Source organism: Pinus tabuliformis, chromosome J (assembly GCF_031772625.1).
Source record: "Pinus tabuliformis cultivar Carrire ecotype Pingquan chromosome J, CPIR1, whole genome shotgun sequence".
NCBI lineage: Eukaryota > Viridiplantae > Streptophyta > Pinopsida > Pinales > Pinaceae > Pinus > Pinus tabuliformis.
The window spans coordinates 1,501,251,772-1,501,271,641 of NC_142295.1; the positions used below are offsets into that span (position 1 = coordinate 1,501,251,772).

Genomic DNA, 19,870 nt, shown 5'->3' on the forward strand with positions numbered 1-19,870 from the left:
TACTTATATTTTGTTGTGTGTTGTATGGATGCAGATTCTGGATTCTCACATTCCTACAGAGCAACAACGTGTCCCCAAGTAGAGCCAGATGTTGACCACTACCGGTCAACTACCCATGCAGTACACCACCCTTTTCTTGGCAAAAAGGGGCAGCACCTGATCGACGTGTCCATGCCAGCCTACAGTCATCAGCAGCTTGATCATTTCAATTGTAAACCCAGTCTGCATGTATGAATTGTAAATAATCTAAGCAGATCAGAGTCATGTATGTAAAATTGCCTAGGTGGACCTAACTTTCTATGATAATCTATGTCCCGGAAGGTTTTTCGTCTCACCGATCCATGGATCGGCAGAGTTTTCCTTCAAACCTGACCCCAAAGCCGGGATGGATTTTGTCATTAGAACTTTAGGAGAATCCTAGTGTGTTAATATGCTAGATTATAGTTGTGTCGCAGAACTGGGTGATTTATGAGGGTCTGTGTTAAGTGGGCTTGTCCCCTTGAGATGTAAGTTGTAAAAGTCATGATGTAATGTGTCTTGAGGGTCGAAAAATGTTTTAAATCCCCTCGTGAGTCCTAAGTCCTAGGTCCTAGGTGATGTTTCCAAAGGCTTAGTTCGATGATCCATTTTAAAAAAATGAAATAAAATAATAAAATAAATAAAAAATGAAGAAATTTAAAAATTTAAAAAAAATAAAATAAAATAATAAATAATAAAAAATTTAAAAAATGAAATAAATAAAAAATAATAAAAAATTTAAAAATTTAAAAAATAAAATAAAATAATAAATAATTAAAAATAATAATAATAAAAAATTAAAAAAAAATTTAAAAATTTAAAAAATAATAATAAATAATAAAAAAAATTTAAAAAAAAATGAAATAAAAAAAAAAAATTAAAAAATAATAATAAAATAATAAATAATAAAAAAAAAATTAAAAATTTAAAAAAATGAAATAAATAAAAAATAATAAAAACAAATTTAAAAATTTAAAAATTTAAAAAATAATAATAAAATAATAAATAATAAGAAATTTAAAAAATTTAAAAAATAATAATAAAAAATTAATTGAATAAATCGACGGATGAGATCAAGAGATGTCTTGATCTTCATCAACGGTCGAGATCATTTCTACATGGATCATTCGAACTAGCCGTTGGGATCATTTCCTTTATATAGGGTCTTAGCTGGTCATTTCAGATTCATTCGATCTGTGAGTCAGATACTGAAGAAGCTCTCTTGTAAATCTGTTTCTGGTTAATAAAGGAAGACTTTGGGGTCCATATCTTGCTGGTGTTACTCTCTTGGAATGCTGTGAGATCATTTCATTTTCTGCATATGTTATTTTCAGCCATTAATAATAGCTTTTCGTAGAGTATTGTGAGCACAGGTATCTTGTTCACTTGCTGGGGTTTGGGTGCTGTTAGGGTTTCTGAAGTAATGACAGGTATCTCCATTACTGTTTGAGATCTAGCAGCATTTTTGCCCTCTTTGTTGACGGTTGTTTTGAGCTGTGCAGAAAACATTTTCTGAAGGAAATTTGTGGGCATTCGGGGAAATTCTCGGCTGAACCAGCCAACTCCCGCAAGCATTTTTTTTGCTGAGCCCAGTTGGACTTGATCCTGGGTCTATCATTCGGTTTATTTTTCTAAGTTTGCATGAGAGATTTTCTGAAGTTCTTCACAGTGACAATCTGAAATTTATGTTCTTTAAAATGTTTTCCGTGCTTATTGCTGAATCTGGCTGTTAAGGGGCCAAATCTGTAAATTAATTAGCTGATCTAGGGTTTTAATTTTTGCTTTATGCAGTTTTTTATTAGGGTTTAAGGTTTTTTTTTTTTGGGTTTCATTTTAGCACATTCATCTTTTCGAAGTTTTTTTTTAATCGCTGGATATCGTTTTGGTCATGTGATTCAGCTGATGATAGATGGTTGCTGTCCATGGTCCATGTTCCTATATCATTTAACAAGTAATCGTTTCCACATCAATCTATTAAGGCACTGGTCTGCTCAATTAATCAAATCCATCGCGTCCTTTTTATAGCGTATCTCGTGTCTCCCAACCAACTGGTCGACAGTTGGTCTCATCATCTCACAGGGACTACCCCCCTTAGCCGCGGGAGACAGGCTTAAACGGAGGGATCGGGGATCAGAGTGACAGCCCCCGGTCTGAGCGTTGTCGTGTCAATCCGCGCGACAACAAGGGGCATGGGCCTACCTTGGATATGACATAATCAACAAGTCATAAATTATGATAATAATAATTTCAGTTTGACATTGATTTAACACTCAGAATTTCAGATTCAGTGTTTCCTACTGATCTCCGCCCTACTCGTCATCATTTATGCTACAGTTATTATGAGTCATGACTAACCCACCCTTGTCACTTTATGATTAAAGTGGCACACACTTCATAGAAAATGTCTCCATAACATTTCATGGCTACTAAACCTCAAGCGCAAGTCTTGGGAGAAAATATGCTGAAGACACCAAACTGACATTGAAAGAATGATTTGTTAGAATGGGGTCTGGGCCTACCTTGGGTATGACATAGTCAACAATTCAATATACAAGAACAAACAAATCAAATAGAAACATTTTCATTTCTTTTGTCTCTTACAATCTTTTTCTACGAAAATGCAATGGAACGAAAACTTACAAAATGAGCCTATTACAGTCCAAGTTTGCACAGTTACGATGCCGCATTTCAGATAACAGAGATCCACATAAATGGCACCTTCCAAAGGTACTGTTGCAAAATGCAAGATAGTCTTGATCTCCCTGTATTTCTCCATGACTTAGTACCCTCCTTTGCTTTTTAGTGGCATTTATAGGCTTGAAAACATTTGGAGAAACAGATAGTCGAGAATCAAACACAAACAAATTTCCCATCCATTTAAAGTGGCCCTCTTCCTTGAGGTATTGTGTGATGCCCCCTTTCAGAGTGTACAAGTTTTGGAAACCTTTCTGCCTGCAACAAGAGTGTAAGCATAAGTAGACAAATAAATAATAAAATTAAAACAATTTATTTTCCTGCTCAGATAAAAAATAATTTGCAAACTCATTCAATCTTTCATCTGAACGGATGGATGGAATATTTACTTTAGAGTTCAAAATACGTGCCAGTTACGCACTAAATTGTAACATTTTTCTGTCAGTGAGAACAGAAAGTTATTCTTTGTTTCTGCCCAATCAGGAAAGCTTCTGGTTAAGTAATTCCATTCATCAGATAATTGTTGCCAAGCACGGCTAAATATATTTGAATTAATGGCTAAAGCCAATTACGTCATAAACATTGCTTGCACCATCTGACTATATTCTAGAATCAAGCTGGCAAACTAAAGGAATATTTTAGGAGATGGTTGTTAATTTTAGAGTCTAGAGCCAGGCACATCCAGAATTTCTTGGAACAATAAATAACGGCCCAGTGTTGGCCTAATCTCCAAATAATGTGACTAAAAGAACCAGCAATCTGTAAAATACAATATTTGCAAAATCACAGAAACAGAACTCAATTGCGAAGTGTCACAAGCATTCACATTATTGGCCCTCATTCAAGCATTGGCCAGTTTTAAGAGGAAAAAAATATACAACCAAGGTAATAACTAATTTTACCTAGAAAACTGTTACAGGAGAAACTGAAAAACTGGAATCTTGGAACTGTTAATAGAATCATCTTTTTGTTTTTGAAATAATACTTCTTGTATTCACATAAATATATTTACTCAGGAAAGTCAAATACAAAGTGCAGAAGGATATATGCAATGGCACTTGCATCCTCTTCCACAATGCTACTAAAGAAGAAATCTTCCACAATGCTACTAAAGAAGAAATAAAGTCTAGATATGCATCAGGCTCTAACAGTTTGGCATCTTTAATAAGAAAAAAGCCTTTTGCCAACAATTGCATGCATGCCCCATCCCTCCACATATGACAAAAGACTAACAAAGACCTAACCTAATTCTCAAAATACATTTACAGAAAAAAATCCTAAAGGACAAACAAAGCAGAGAACCTCATACAGTGCCATGCCGCTGAGAGAAGAGCAAACTGAAGAGCTAGAGTTGCCAAACAACAGTGCAAACCAATACACTCTCCCCAGAAGAAGAGCCAAATATTGCATCTACACATGATCCCAACAGCACATGGAAAACTAACAATCCCGCAACACATGCTTCATCATTTTCGAGCAGTTGCAGATAGGGCAGAGACCATAACAGAGACTGTTTTCACCAGCTGAACCTTGGAAGAAAGGCTCGCATGGATAACCAACCACACAAACACATACAGATTATATGGAACCTTTTGCCGCAAAATCTAGCAGGACTTGGAGAGGGAAACACTACAATGGGGTAGTGACCCACTGCCACCACAGCCAAGACCCCCTGCTCTTTATGGACTTTCACCAATGGGAGGAGTCCCAACAGGAGAGAGAGAGATCAGTTATGATAGGTATTCTAAGGTTAAGATGTGAAATGTGAAAATTCCGTAAACCGGAATCCCTACTGCAGCAACTGATTAAACTTCTCCTATTTGTTAATTTCTAAACCAGATTATCTATTGCTTCCTACAACAAATATCAAAGCTAATACACTGCGGCCTACACCAATTAAATATTATGCCAAAAACAAGAACAGAACAATAGAGAAAGATGCAACACAAATGACACAGTGTTTTCATCAATGAATATAACATAATACTCATAACCACCCAAAGACACATGAGACATACGACCACTAACATCAGTATGAATCAAGTCTAGTATACCTGTAGATCTGTTGTCGCTCACTGGGAATGGTAACTTGGTGTACTTGCCCAAAGCACACCCTCTGCAAACCTCATAATGCTCAACACTGAAATCAGGAACTCCAGTAGTGATCTCCCTCAGTACTCTCAAAGCTCCATGATGCATATGCACCATCCTCTGGTGCCATAACTCGCACAAGTCTCTACTATTGGTGGTACTAGTGTGAGTGCTACCAGATGTGCTACTCACCAATGCTCCTGCCAATTAAAAACTGAACCTGTATAGTTGCCCAGATCGGACTCCAATCACTTTGGCCGAAGTGATGGAAGCTCCCCTGGGATGCATCAATCCCTGCCCCCCTGAGAAAGTGACGCCAAACCCCTTCTCTTCCATAGCAGACACTGAAATCAAGTTTTTCTTCATCCCCAGAACATACAAAACATCCATGACCTTCAAAGGAGGCAAAGACTCCCTCTCAAAGGTCATAGTCCCCACACCAACAGCTCTCACAGTGCGGTCATCTCATAGTACAATCTCAATATCAAGTGCCCTCTCTGCAAGCTCTTAAAAGAACTCTCATGCACCTGTCATATGGCGCAAAGCCCCGTTGTCTATGTACCACACATTGGATGATGTAGTACTCCGAGATGTAGAAGTAATAAATGCAAAGTCCTTGTCAAACTGTGAAGCAAACTGCTCCACCTCTGTTGAAGCTGCAGTACCCTTCTTCCCCTTGTTCTTCCTCTCAAGACACGTAGCAGCATAGTGTCCCATCTTCTGACATGCCCAACATTTGACTTTGGACATATCCGTATATTTATTCTTCTTCTTCTCCTTTCCCTTAGCCTCATTTGACAAGGCCCCTTTCTTGGCCTTCCCTTTGTTCTTCCCCCTGGCTATCAAGACTACATCCTCCACATCTGCTATCTTCACTCCAACACTGTCAATCTTCCGTATCTCATGCTCCACACAATCATCCCAGAATCTATCTTAATTGGAAAGATTCTCCTTAGAGGTAACATCATCTCCAAAGACCTCCCAAGACTTAGGAAGTCCCGCTACAACTATCGTGACTAACTCTGTGAGTTCAACTGCCTCACCAATAGCAGTGAAATCATCACGTACCTGCTTGACCCTGCCAAGATAATGAACTACACTTTCAAACTTTGTCATCTTGATGTTCTTCAATTGTTCTCTAAGTACCATCTTCCTACTCTCATTGGTACTCTGATGGGGAATGGTTAGAGTTGTCCACATTTGATATGCATGTGTTTCCTCTCACCTAAGGAACCACATAATCCTTCAGACTGTCCATCAAAATCCTTTTTGCCTTTGCATTATTTTTTGTGAATTCATCAAGTTCATTTGCAGCAGTAAGAGGTACAACCACTTGCCGCACTATGTCCCAAACTGCTGCCTCCTCAAACACTGTCTGAATTTTGTCCTTCCAAACGACATAGTTGGATATCTCATCCAATCTGTCCTCTATCCTTAAGAACATTGCCATGACTGCTGTCCAAAATTTACAAAACCAAGAAAATGGAGAAATAAACTTTCTAGCACACCTTGTTGTCCAGAAAGTTCAGTCTGTGTGAAATTTCACCTCGCTGTCCCAAAATATCAGTTTGTTGTCCACACTGAGTTTGCTATCCGAAAATTCAGTTTGTTGTCCAAACCACTGTTTGTTGTCCCAAACTATTGTTTGTTGTTCAAACTGCAATTTTTAGCCTATAACTCTGATACCGTGTTGAAATTTGATGACTAAAAAGTTTCTTGCAAACCCAACCCGGTTTTAGTCTCAACTTATCACTCCTATTCAGTGAAATGTCATTTCCCATAAACATACATTCAACATATAGAATTCTGGAAATGAAATTTTCAAATTAAAACACTTGGAACTGTCAACACATGCTGAAAATAAATATGGACATAAATAGACCAACAACACACATAAAAATACACACAAATTTTTGGTCAACTTACACCTAGGCAAAACCCCTTCAATCTTCTTTGGGGAAAACCTGTTAGAGAGCTCTTCAAATTTATTTATCTTTCAAGTTCATGAAAAATACATTTGCAGACAAAACAAAAAAGCAAAATACAACTTATCTCTTCAGCCCAAAACTCTTTGAAAATCATGCCCCCTTTGCTTTGATTTCCATGCCCACTTGAAACTGAAAATATGTATTGTATAAATATGGACTGTACAGACAGTACTGTACAGATTTTTCCAACAACAAAAAGATCTCAAAAACTTCTCTCAAATGACAAGCAACTCACAGCACTAAATGTTGTTCGTACTGTGCCTTCTGTTGTCTTCTATGCCTTGATTTCCGTGCCCACCTTTGCCCAGAAATCACTCCTTCAACTTGCTGCAACAAATTTCTCCTTCAAAACTTTCCTCCAGCTCTCAGCCTCCTTTCTCCAATCTGCTCATGAAGAATGAATGCAAACTCCCTTTTCTTTTCTCTGTTTTGTTTGCCTAAATGACTTTTGGGAAACCTTAAGATCTAATGGCTCAGATTCATTTAAATCAAGGGATGAGAATAAATGTGCATTTAGTTATCACTTTTTATTTTTTAACTCGCCCATTAAATAAAGTACCCACATTGTACTTTATGTCTAAAGTCACTTTTCACTTTATAATTTAACATTGATTTTACCACTTATGAAGTCACTTTCACTTTATAAAGTCACACTTAAGAAAAAAAAAAAATTGGACACTTTTCCCTAAGTAGAGACTAACCCGTGGGAAACCACTTGTCCAAGGTACATTAAGAATCAACATATTTTTTTGGACAAATGTCCCCGAAAAAACCCAATGCAAGAAAATCGATGCAACAGATATAATGGTTTTTATTATTAAGCTGAAGTATTTCTAAATACAACTACTAGATGCCCTCCCAGTAATCCAGTTATAGAGAAAATAACTTAGCAGAAGAAACTGGCTCAGTGAAACAACCTACAGAAAAATTGCGTCCCACCAGCGCTTCCTCACGCTGAGGCTTCAACGTTGCTCCCTCTGCCACGGCAAGATATCTATCTACAAGTCATTCTCTTTGTTGACTCACTTAGAGAGACACTGCCTCGAAATTCAGCCCTCCAGCGAGGACTGCACAAAGCCCCTGGCGTTTCGAACTATTACCACCTCCTACAGCTTTTCCGACCTTTTCTGCTCAGCGTTGGTTTCTCTACCATTTTTCTTCTTGCTTCACCTACACTTGCTCTGCTACCATGTGAAAATTTCGTAAACCGAAATCCCTACTACAGCAACTGATTAAACTTCTCCTATTTATTAATTTCTGAACCAAATTATGTACTGCTTCTTACAGCAAATATCGAAGCTAATACACTGCAACCTACACCAATTAAATATTATACCAAAAACAAGAACAGAACAATAAAGAAAGATACAACACAAATGACACAGTATTTTTTGGACAAATGTCTCCAGAAAAACCCAATGCGAGAAAACCGGTGTAGCAGATATGAGGGTTTTTATTATTAAACTGAAGTATTTCTGAATACAACTACTGGATGTCCTTCCGGCAATCCAGTTACAGAGAAAATCACTTACTAAAAGAAATTGGTGAGATTACCTCACTCTACATTATTGATTTGTGGTAGCATCAGATGCTCCCTAGCCATGAAAATTGGTGGAGAGGCTAAAGCACATGAGATCTCCAAAACCTAGAAATCGTTTGGAGAAATTCTACTCGGATGAGGAGATATTAAAATAATCAATATTTTTAATGGAGTGGTCCTAAAGTATAAACTTAGGAAAATTAAAATATTAATGTGTATTAATATAATTTTGGGTTAGAAGGTTCCAAGAGACGAGGATCAAACCAAATCTAATCTTAACCACTGATTAGGGACTTAATCTCAGTCGTTGAACACTCAACAGAAAAAGTATGAGGAGGATTGAGGGTTAGTTGGAGACACACAAAGTTGATCAATCAATTTGATTTTCTGGAGCGGGGTTTGCTGAGAGAATCGAACCAATGATCTATTGCAGCGAGGGGCAGTTCGGCAAAAGGTCGAGAATACATAGCAGATAGGCAAAGATAGTGCTAGAGAGACAGCATAGAGCCTGGGAAGGCTGGCGCAGAGGTTGCTAAGACTAACGTAGTGGCTGAAGAGGCTAGCATGGGTAACGCAGAGGGCTAGAGGGCTAACGCAGAAAGCCAAGTGGCTAACACAGAGGCAGCAGTAGTTGCACAGAGGCTAGCAGAGCTGATGCAGGGCCAAGAGGCAACGCTAGAGAATTTCGTGGGGCAAATTGGAGCTGAGAGGGTGACGCAGTCCCAGGGCATGGAGAAGCTTGGAGCAGCTTTCATTGTCCAACTAAGGAGCTATCGTAGTTGTTGTGGGATCGATCAATTGGTGATTAATCAACTAGATTATCTGTCTCCGAGGACAGGTACTTCTGCCAAGGAAATTCTCTAAAGTGTGAACCATTTCTGGCACCCTAGTTGTATTCAGAAACTACATAATAATAAAACCCTCATATCTATCGCACCAGTTTTCCCGGATTGGGTTTTTCCAAGGACGATTGTCCAAAAATAACGGTGTCCCTTGTGTGATTGCCTCAGTTATTTCAGTTGTTGATCTATATATGTGTTGAGGCTGCATTTGTGTTTATTTCGGTATTTATATTTATAAATAACTTGTTAATGGAAAGAACAAGTAGGAGATAATAAACCAGATAATGCAGTAGGAATTTCTGACGTGTCAGACTTAGAAATTTCAACATACACAACAAGCAGTGAAACCGGATTCGTTCTTTTTTGGCCAAGTGTCTGAATCCTACGAATCGGATTCGATTCGCCCTAAATCGTGTCTGAATTTCGTGGCACTCATGTCTGAATGGGACACGATCAAATTTGGATCGTGTCACGAAATCCAGACACGAATCTGGCAAATCGGAACCCGCGTGCCAATAAAAGGGCAAACTTTCTGATTTTCAATATCATTTTGTGCCATTCCTTTTGCAAGAAGTGAGTTGTGGGTTTGCTGTTAGAAGTTTGGGGCAAGGAGCCAAGGGTTTGGAGTGTTTTCAAGGAGATTCAAGCAACAGGTAAGTGCATTTCCTCTCTATTTTTTTGCATTTGTATTACAACGGTTTGTATATGCATTTCTTTTACAAATTTGTGCATGTCTTGTTTTTTTTTTTTACAGTATTCATGGCTCAATCAAGGGCAACAGGTAGGGGGCAAAGGAAAGGGAAAAATGTCCTCATTAGAGATGCCCCTCCTCCCCCAATATCATCAGACTATGCTGCAAGTAATGTCGAGGGGAGACTTCCTCCTAAAGGTAACATTGAAAAATATCCCTTGTGGAAATATGTCACAAGAGAGGATGGGCCAAGCAGCAAGGGGAAGAGAGGAGGCAATGCGCATTGGAGATGCAACTTTTGCCACAATACTTTCACAAGCACATATTTTCGTGTGAAAGGCCATTTGTTGGCTTTACCAGGTTGTGGAGTTGGAGATTGTACAGTTGTTCCATTACAAAAGAGGAAAGAAATGGAAAAAGAGTTCACTGTTGGTATGGCAAATGTGGCTACAAAATAAAAAAATACCAAGAATGATGACCCTCTTCCATTTTTTAGGAAAGGCACCACCAAATTTCCATTACAGAGTTCTATTGGGGGACAAGCAGCAAAAAAAAGGCTATTTCACTTGGTCCAATGGACAGGATTTTTCAAAAGAGAAACGGGAAGAGCTTGATCTCACCATTGCCTTCTTTTTCTATCAAAGCTTCATATCCTTTAATGCTACACGCTTGCCTCTATTTATTGAGATGTGCCGAGCTCTAATTCACGGGTCTCCATTATGGTATGTGCCTCCTAGTTCAGAGAAGCTTAGGACCACATTGTTGACGAAGGCAAAAAAAGAGGTGCAAAAAATGCTTGAGCCTATTAAAGCATCATGGCCAACATCTGGGGTTAGCATTGTTTCTGACAAATGAACAGATCCAGCATGACACCCACTCATCAACTTCATGGTGTCTTCCTTAAATGGTCCAGTTTTCTTGAAAGCAGTGGATACACTTGGAAAATACAAGGATGCACAATTTATGGGTTAGTTGTTTATTAAAGTTATTGAAGATGTAGGTGTTGATTCTTGTGTGCAAATCATTACAGATAATTCACCTATTTGCAAGGTTGTTGGCATGATTGTGTAAGCTAATTATCCACAAGTGTTTTGGACACCTTGCATTGTCCATTCATTGAACTTAGCACTGAAATCCATTGTTTCTGATGTGCTTTAGATTGATAACATTATTGAGGATGTACGACATATCCGTAACTTTGTGCAAAATCATACAAATGCCCTCACTATCTACAAGGATTACAACAAACTATCATTGTTGAAGATTGTTGATACATGGTTTGCCTCTTCATTCATCATGTTGAAGAGGTTGAGGGAGGTCAAGACCACTCTTGGGGCCATGGCTATTTCTGAGTGTTGGTCTTTTTGGAGAAAGACAGATCAACTAGCCTCTAAAACATTGGACACAGTGTTAGATGATGCTTGGTGGGAGAGGGTAGATCTAATTATTCAGATCATGGACCCTATCATTTCTTTGCTTCAATTTGCAGATACAGACAAACCCATCCTAGGAGAGGTTTATGATGGATGGGATTCCATTATTGAGTCTGTGAGGAGCATTATTCTACAGAGTGAGTGTCCCGAGTATGAGACATCACCAGAGGCCTTCTGTGGTACTATATAGGATATTCTTGTCAGCAGGTGCGACAAGAATTGCACACCTTTGCATTGTTTGGCTCACTCATTGAACCCAAAATACTACAGCCATGAGTGGCTGAATAGTGGACTTTCCCACAGGTTCCCTCCTCACATGGATGGTGAAATCTCACAGGGGAGGAAAGATGCATTCAAGCGGGTTTTTCAGGATAGAGAATTGCTTGATGAGGTGGAGGATGCCTTTGCAGACTTTTCCATTGGCACTGGTCTATTTGTAGGATATGATGTGATTAGAGACAGGGGGGCTAAGAAGCCCTATTCTTGGTGGGCAAATCATGGGCAACAAGCCCTCCTCTTTAGCAACTAGCCATGAGGCTCCTCTCTCAGGTGACTTCATCCTCTTATTGCAAGAGCAATTGGAGCACATATGGGAATTTGTATAGTGTTAATAAGAGCAAGCTTGAGCAGTCCAAGGCGGAGGCAATGGTGCAATGTTGCACAAAGCGGGGACGAAGCGAGGACGTGGAAGCGTCATTTTCCAAAAATCTAGGAAGCGAAGCGTCTGCTATATATATATATATATATATATATATATATTATATTTTTTTGCATTTATACTCAAAACAAACATCCCAAATACCAAATTAATTGTAGAAGACATGAAAACATGCATATTTTTGCATAAATCAAGATAGATATGGCATCCATGATTCCATTGTAGTTACTAGTATGTACAACACTCATTTATATTCTAGCTATTACAAACATACATCAAATTTTTAAGCATATTATAAAACATAAAACATTTAAGCATATTATAAAACATAAAACATAGAGCATATTATGATTTATCTAGCAAGTGAGCAACTGTCAACATTTGTCATGTCCAGCTCCCTCTAAATTTCTGCATCCGTGTTGTTGCTGGCACTGCTGCTACTACTACATCAACAACGGAAAAACATCCCAAATTACTGAACTAACTGTGTTCAGTATGATTCCATGTGAATATTGGAGCCTGATTGTTGCTAGTCTCTGTGCTGACCCTCTGAATCTCCTGCGTTTCTACTGACCTTTGCGCTGTGCCATGTGCACTGCTGCCAACTCTGCTCTGCATTGTTCAGTCTTTGGCGCTCCTAGCCACTGCAACTATCCCTCTGACACTCCTTGGCACCGTCCGACACTAGTCCATCCTGCTACTTCTGAATTAGGATCCCATAGCAAGGAATTGATCCGAGAGGTGGGTTCCTCAAGGATCCTACCCATCTGTAGCTCCTTCGAACTACAGCTCCAAATCAACCCACCTCCCTCTTCGAGGTATCTCAGCTGTCATGGCAAACTCTTCCTCGAACTTTGCAAGTGCAACCTTCCAATCGTGCTTCTCATCTTTGTCCTTCTTTCTGAGAGGACACTGTGTTGCATAGTGACCCATTTCACCACACTTGAAGCATTTTATCTTTGAGACGTCTTTCTTCTACCTCCACCACTCTTGTTGCCCCTTTGATGCAAGGGTTGCATTCTCATCCTCCTCCTTAGGCTTCAACCCAGTGTTGTTGCTTCCGTCAAGCTTACACTTGACCAAGTCTCTCCTCAACTCCTCTTGCTTGAGAGTTGCCCACATCTCATCTCAATTCAGCAAATCCACCCTGCCCAGGATACTCTAGACAAAGACTTTCCACTCATCTAAGACAGAATTGAGGGCTAGTCTAACCAACTTGGAATCTTGAGGTGTAGAACCCACAGTTGATAACTCATCTCGGGTCTCTTGAAGCTTCGTCAGGAATGGATCCACACGCTGCCCCTTCTGCATTTGAGCAGATCTAAATATTTGCTCAAGATACATCTTTCGCTGCTTGAAAGATCCCTGATACAAAGTAGACAACACATCCCACATCTCCTTAGCAGTCCCTCTGCTAGCGATGTGACAAACAACAGGATCCTTCACTCTGTTGAGGATCATTCTCTTTTCCTTCGCCATTTCAGCCTTGTACTTCTTCAACAAATCAGCATTTGCAAGCACAGCCACCACGCTGTCGACATATGTCTTGAGGGCGTCCTCATCTAGAAGGAACGACATCCTTGCCTCCCAGATGACATAGTTGGATGCTCCGTCCAATCTATCCTGATCCCTCAAGCCACTGGTTGCCATCTCTACCACGAAAATTGTCAAATTGCTCCTCTCTTCTCTTACTACTACTGCTCAGCCAATAAGAGAACGAACTCCTTGGCGGGAAGTCTACCGAGGAAAGATTCCCTCACAATGCTTCTCTTCTCTTTTGACGTTTTTCTGCCTAGCAAAACAGCCTGCAGAAAAACTGCGTCACACCAGCTCTTCCTCACGCTGAGGCTTTAGTGCTGCTCCCTCTGCCACAGCAAGATCTTGATCTGGAAGCCCTTCTCTCTGTCAAGTCACTCAAAGAGAGATTGCCTCGAAATTCAACCCACCAACTAGGACTGCGCAAACCCTTTGGGGTTTCGAATGTTAGTTTTTGGTAGCATCGTAAGTGCTCTAGCCTAGAAAATTGGTGGAGAGGCTAAGGTGCATAAGTTCTAAAGAACCCAGAAACAATTTGGTGAAATTCCACTCAGATTGTATTTTATTGAAATAATTAATATTTTTACTAGAGTTCCTAAGTCTAAACTTGGGGAAATTAAAATATTAATGGGTATTAATCAAAATATGGGTGGGAATGATCTAGAAGGAGGATCAAGTCATGTTTTAATCTTAGTCGTTGATTAGAGACTTAATCTCGGTCGTTGAAGACTCAAAAGGAAAAGTATAAAATGGAGGCTTGGGGTTCATTTGGAAACACACACACACAGAATTGATCTGAAGTTCAATTTCTGGGGCTACGAAGCTGAGAAATTCGAACTAAGTGATCATTTAGCGACAGAGGGGGAGTAAGAATCCAAGAGAAGGACTAACTGGAGAATACTGATAGAGAGGCGGAGAGAGCTTGCAGAGAGGCAGTGCAATAGCCGAGAGAGCTAACGCTAGAACAGTTTGGGCCCACGCAATCCTGACGCAGAGCCAGAAGGGCCAGCACAAAGAAGAAAAGTTGTCTGTCACACAAAATCTAGAACTATCAAAACAGCCCGAACAGCCAAGAACTGTCGGAACTGTCAGGAACTGTTGGAACAGCTAGGAATTGTCGAAGCAGCCGGGAGAGCTAACACAGAGGGCAGAGAAGGTGACACAAAGCCAACGCAGAAATAGCCGACGTTAGCTACTCTTGTGTCGGATTAGTCGGAATTCTGTCGGGTGAAGTGAGGTAAAACTCACTCAGATTTTCCACCAGTGTTTTCTCTGTAAAGGATTGCTAGATGAGCATCCTAGATTTGTATTCAGATATTTCTCTTGCATAATAATAAACCCTCAGAAATGTTGCACCGGTTTTCCCACATTGGGTTTTTCCTGGGACTATTGTGTCCAAAAATAAGAATGTCCATTGTCCTATGTATCTTGTTCTTTGCGTTGTTTTCTGTTTCATGAGATCAAATATTTAATTAGTGTAGGCTGCAGAAGTAATTTACTTCAGTTTTTAGAAGAATAACTTGATGAATGTAGATTTAAAAATCAAGTAGATGATGTAGATTCAACTTTGCTGCAGTAGGGGTTCCTTCAGTGTAGGAATTTTCACATGGTAACAGAGCGTTGATTTTGAAACAAAAAGAGAAGATCCAGCGCTGAGCAGAGAGGCCAATAGCTACATTCGGCAGCAATTCGAATCCCCTTGAAGGGATTGGGCAATCCTTGTCGGGAAGCAAAAATTCCGAGGAAATCTCTCTCTAAGAGAGTCGACAAAGAGGTACTATTTCCAGTTCGTGAGTTTGCAGAGCAGAGGGAGTGACGCAGAGCCTCAACGCAGTGCTTGAAGGGTGCAGTTTCTGTCTAGGCAGAAATCCACTGGAAAAGAAGAAGACACGTAGAAGAGGAATTTTCTCCTCAAAGAACTTTCCAACAAAAAGTTCGAATTCTCACTTGCTAAGCAGTTGAGCAGTGCTAAGCAGCGACTAGAGGAGTCAATTCGATAGTCGAGGGAGATAGCATCACATGGGCTCAGAGATTAGGACAGGTTGGACGAAGCCTCTAACTATGTCATATGGAAGACAAGAATCTTAGTTGCTCTAGAAGAATATGACCTCGAGGCCTATGTCAAAAGTGTTGTAGTTGTTCCTACTGACAACGATCAAAAGAAGAAGTACAAGGCCAAGTAGGGGAAGGCAATGAGGCTCATTCTCGATGGAGTTCGAGTTCATGTGGTCTCACACTTGTAGGGCAAGGATACAGCGTGAGAGATGTGGGAAACCCTATCTTCTCTGTATGAAGGCTCTTCTAAACAACGGTAGATGTCTTTGGAGCAGAAATTGCAGCGGACTTTGATGCAGAAAGGAGAAGGGGTGAACCTCTATCTTCAACGTCTTCAAGACACTAGAGTAGTGGGGTCCACTCCTCAGCGAACCATGACGATGAGGATAGCCCTGACTGGAGTCTCAAATGAATGGCAAGTTTTCGTCCAAAGCATATTGGGAGAGAAAAACTACCTTCATAGGAGGAGATGTGGACAGCTCTTCAACAGGAGGAGTTAAGGAGGGTAAGAGGACAGCAACAAGGAGTGTTGCAGATGTTCACTTGATGATTGATGAATTGATGGTGTCCTAGGCAAGGTGTTAAATTATGGTATGTTCTATGCCTAGAGCAGTTTACTTATCTTTCTTTTATTATTCACAGATTATCAATCACATGTACAGTAAGTAAAGTGCAGATAGAACATTTAAACGATCAACAGAAAACAAGCCAAGACAAGAGACACAAGATGTGGTAGCTAGCCAGGGACAAACCCCAATATGGGGAAACCCTTTGATCAAATCTTCTTTTATCTTCAATAATTCAAAAGAGAGATAGTACAAAAAATCTGATTTATATCAGCAGCAGCAAACCCTAGATCAGCAGCATCAGCATCAAAACTAGGGCAGTCAATATCTTCCAAACCAGAGGTCAGATCACCTTGATTCCCGTGCCAAAAAATATGGATTTCCAAGGAGAGTCAGCTTCACCTACTGCGCAGTAAAGAGTGAGAGAATGTTGGTCAACGCTGGTCAAAGTTTCAATCTGCAGCTTGTAAACCCTGGAAAAACTGCATCCTTCCTTCCCACATGTGAGAGAGAGACCTATCTGTGTAGGAGAGAGAGAGAGACTCTTTTTTGTGCAAAAGACAGAGAGAGATGGATAAGAAGTGTGTGTCGAAATGAGGAGGAAACATCCTGTATTTATATGCAAACGTTGATAATTGAATAAATGTGTCTGTTGGGCTTCTGAGCCTACATAAGTTGTTGGCCGACTTTGAGAATTAGTCCATAATCTAAATAAATTCATATCTCCATAAATACTTATCAAAATTGGATGATCTATAGATCAATCTGACACCTCTCGATGAAAGGAATCCAAGAAAAATATAATCAGCCATGAATAAGATAACCCACATGAAGTTTGGCCCTAGTTGCCAATTTACACTCCCTCTCAATGAGGGAGAACTTCATCTCCAATCTGTCGAACTGTCATTACTATTCGTCCATCAAATGCACTGCCCTGTATAGCCTGACCCCTGCTGTGCTCTGCCTTACCATGCTCTGCTCTGCTCGAAATATGAAGAAGAAGAAGAAGAAGTGATTGAGGATGTATCATACCATCCTCCACTAACCCAAAGTCAGTCTCAGAGTGTGTACCACTGGTCCCAGACCAGTCCTCTACTGACCCGAAGTCAGTGTCATAGTGGGTACCACTCTCACTGGTCCCAGACCAATATCATTGATCCCAGATCAATGAAGGTCATCCTGGCATAGGGAGTACAGCAGATACAACGATGCGTCCATCGGTACTACTATGGTCCCTATCCTCATTTCCCTCCTCATTGATCAAATGAGAGGTACTTCCCATGAATCCCAGACTACATGGGTAGGATGCCTCGACAGAAGAACTAATCATCCTATCCATATGAGAGTGAATCATCCAATCCACAAGAGAGCGAATCATCCTGTCCAATGGATGCCACGGAGAACTAATCATCCTAGCCCACAGGAGAACGAATCATCCTGTTCCACAATCACCATGGAGAACACATCATCCAGGCCTACAGGAGAACTAATCATCATGTTCCATAGTCGCCACGGGGTGTCACAAGGGAAGGTTGAAACTTTTACCCTATACAAAGTGCACCAATAGGGGATGGTGAGTCACCATGTGGTCATATGTCGCTCCCAAAAGTACCCCGCGCCCCCCCGGAGCTCTTAGAGCTCAGTACATCATACTTGACCCTCATCAAAGGGTCTTTGAACGACACCAAGTCGTTCTCGGAAAGTCAGAAATTTGACCTTTACTAGGGGCTTTGTCAGAATGTTGGCGACCTGTTCATCTGTACCGATATGTTGGAGCCTTATTGCTCCTCGCTGCACCATATCTCGAATATAGTGGTACCTGATATCAATATGCTTGGAGCGATCATGAAATATGGGATTTTCTGATAAACAGATCCCGCTCTGGTTGTCACATAGAATCACGGTGGTATCCAATGTAAATCCAAATAGCTCACTGAAGAGCTTTCGCAACCAGACTGCCTCACAGGAGGCCATGCTAGCAACAATGTATTCTACCTTGGCGGTGCTCAGAGCCACCGACTTCTGCTTCCTGCTCATCCAGGATATCGAGGCAGATCCCAAAGAGAAACAGCACCCGAATGTGCTCTTCCGATCCTCCACATTGCCTGCCCAATCAGCATCAGTATACCCAAGTAGTCTCACATTTTTAGCAATGTATCATAATCCATGAGTGATTGTGCCACAAAGATATCTCAACAGATTCTTGGCACCAATCCAATGTGAGTGACGAGGCTCAACCATATGTTGGCTCAAAGTGTTGACTGCAAAGCATATATCCGGACGGGAGTTCACCAAAAACATCAATGCTCCAACAAGCTGTCGATGCTCGGTAGCATTTTGTAAAACGGGTCCAGCAACACTACTGCTTAACTTCTTAAAGTTAAGCTCCATCGGGGTAGTTACGGGCTTGCAATCCTCCATGCCGAATCTTTCCAGCATCTTCACCACATACTGTCCTTGAGATATGAAAATCTCCTTGGTTTCTACCAGACTTAGAGTCCTAGGAAATAGTGCATCAATCCTAGAGCTTTCATCTCGAATTCAGAATCGAGCTCCCTCTTACATTTGTGAATGAGAGGGTCTGCACCTGTTAGAAAGAGGTCGTCAACATACAGCACCAGTATGAGAGGTCTGTCATCTTCAACCTTAAAGTAAAGGTTAGGATCGACTTCACTCCTAGTGAATCCCGGCTTCATCAAGTAGCTACCGATCCTCTCATACCATGCTCGGGATGCTTGCTTTAGCCCATAGAGGGCCTTCTTCAACCTGCACACATGAGATTTTCGATCATAAATCTCAAATACTTCGGGTTGCTCCACATAGACCTCCTCTTTGATCGAACCATGTAAGAATGCAGCCTTGACATGCATCTGATGTAGGTTCCATCCTTGTGAAGCAGCAAGGCCTATGATTGAGCGGATAGTGGTATATCGGGCAACAGGTTCAAATATCTCGTCATAGTCTATACCTTCCTTCAGGGAGAAGCCTCAAGCGACAGAACGAGCCTTATACTTTTCCGTACTTCCATCAACTGCGTGCTTTACCTTGTAAATCCATTTAGAAGTGACAATTGTCTTGTCCTGGGGTCTAGGGACCACATCCCAGACATCATTCTTCATAATAGACTCATATTCTTCAGTCATAGCATCCTTCCATACTTGATGCTTGATGGCATCTGTAAATGATGAAGGCTCATTTTGGATGATAGTGCTCATGATAGTCAGGTATCCCTAATACTTGTTTGGCTTCTTACTTTCACGAAAGGTTCCACAGGATGCGGTGTGTCCTTCAGCATCATCAAGTGTTCCCTTAAGCCATGAAGGCCTCTTCCTAGAAGAGGAAGGCTCAGGCGGAGGAGGATCATAGAATCCATGGGTTCTTCCACATCGGGCATTGTACCATCTTCTTTTTCTTTCGATTCCATGGTGTCAGCTTCTTGAGAGCTCCTCAAAGTAGGAAGATTATCCACCTTGCTAAGGGCCATATCTTTGTCAAAGGTGACATCATGACTAATCACGACTTCCCTTTGATCGGCTACATAGATTCTATAGCCCTTAGTATTTTCACTATAACCCACGAAGATTCCTTTCTTTCCAGATGCATCCAATTTATTCCTTTTTTCTTTCAGCACATGAAAATATACAGGGCTTCCAAAAATTCTACAATGAGAGACATCAGGTTTCTTACCGGTGAACATTTCTTCAGGAGTCTTGGAACCCAATGCTTGATGAGGGCATCAGTCTTGTACATATATGGCA

At 40.6% G+C, this 19,870-nt stretch overlaps 1 protein-coding gene across 2 annotated transcripts in view; it reads right to left on the reverse strand.

Moving 5' to 3' along the window:
• Nucleotides 1–19,870, reverse strand: part of LOC149233115 (rhodanese-like domain-containing protein 8, chloroplastic) — a 355,412-nt gene that overhangs the window by 124,801 nt on the left and 210,741 nt on the right. For both annotated transcript variants that reach the window (XM_089379698.1, XM_089379697.1), the window contains one exon: nucleotides 2,659–2,970. In XM_089379698.1, coding sequence (XP_089235824.1) covers nucleotides 2,659–2,970 — 312 coding nt within the window. The remainder of the gene's footprint in view (nucleotides 1–2,658; nucleotides 2,971–19,870) is intronic.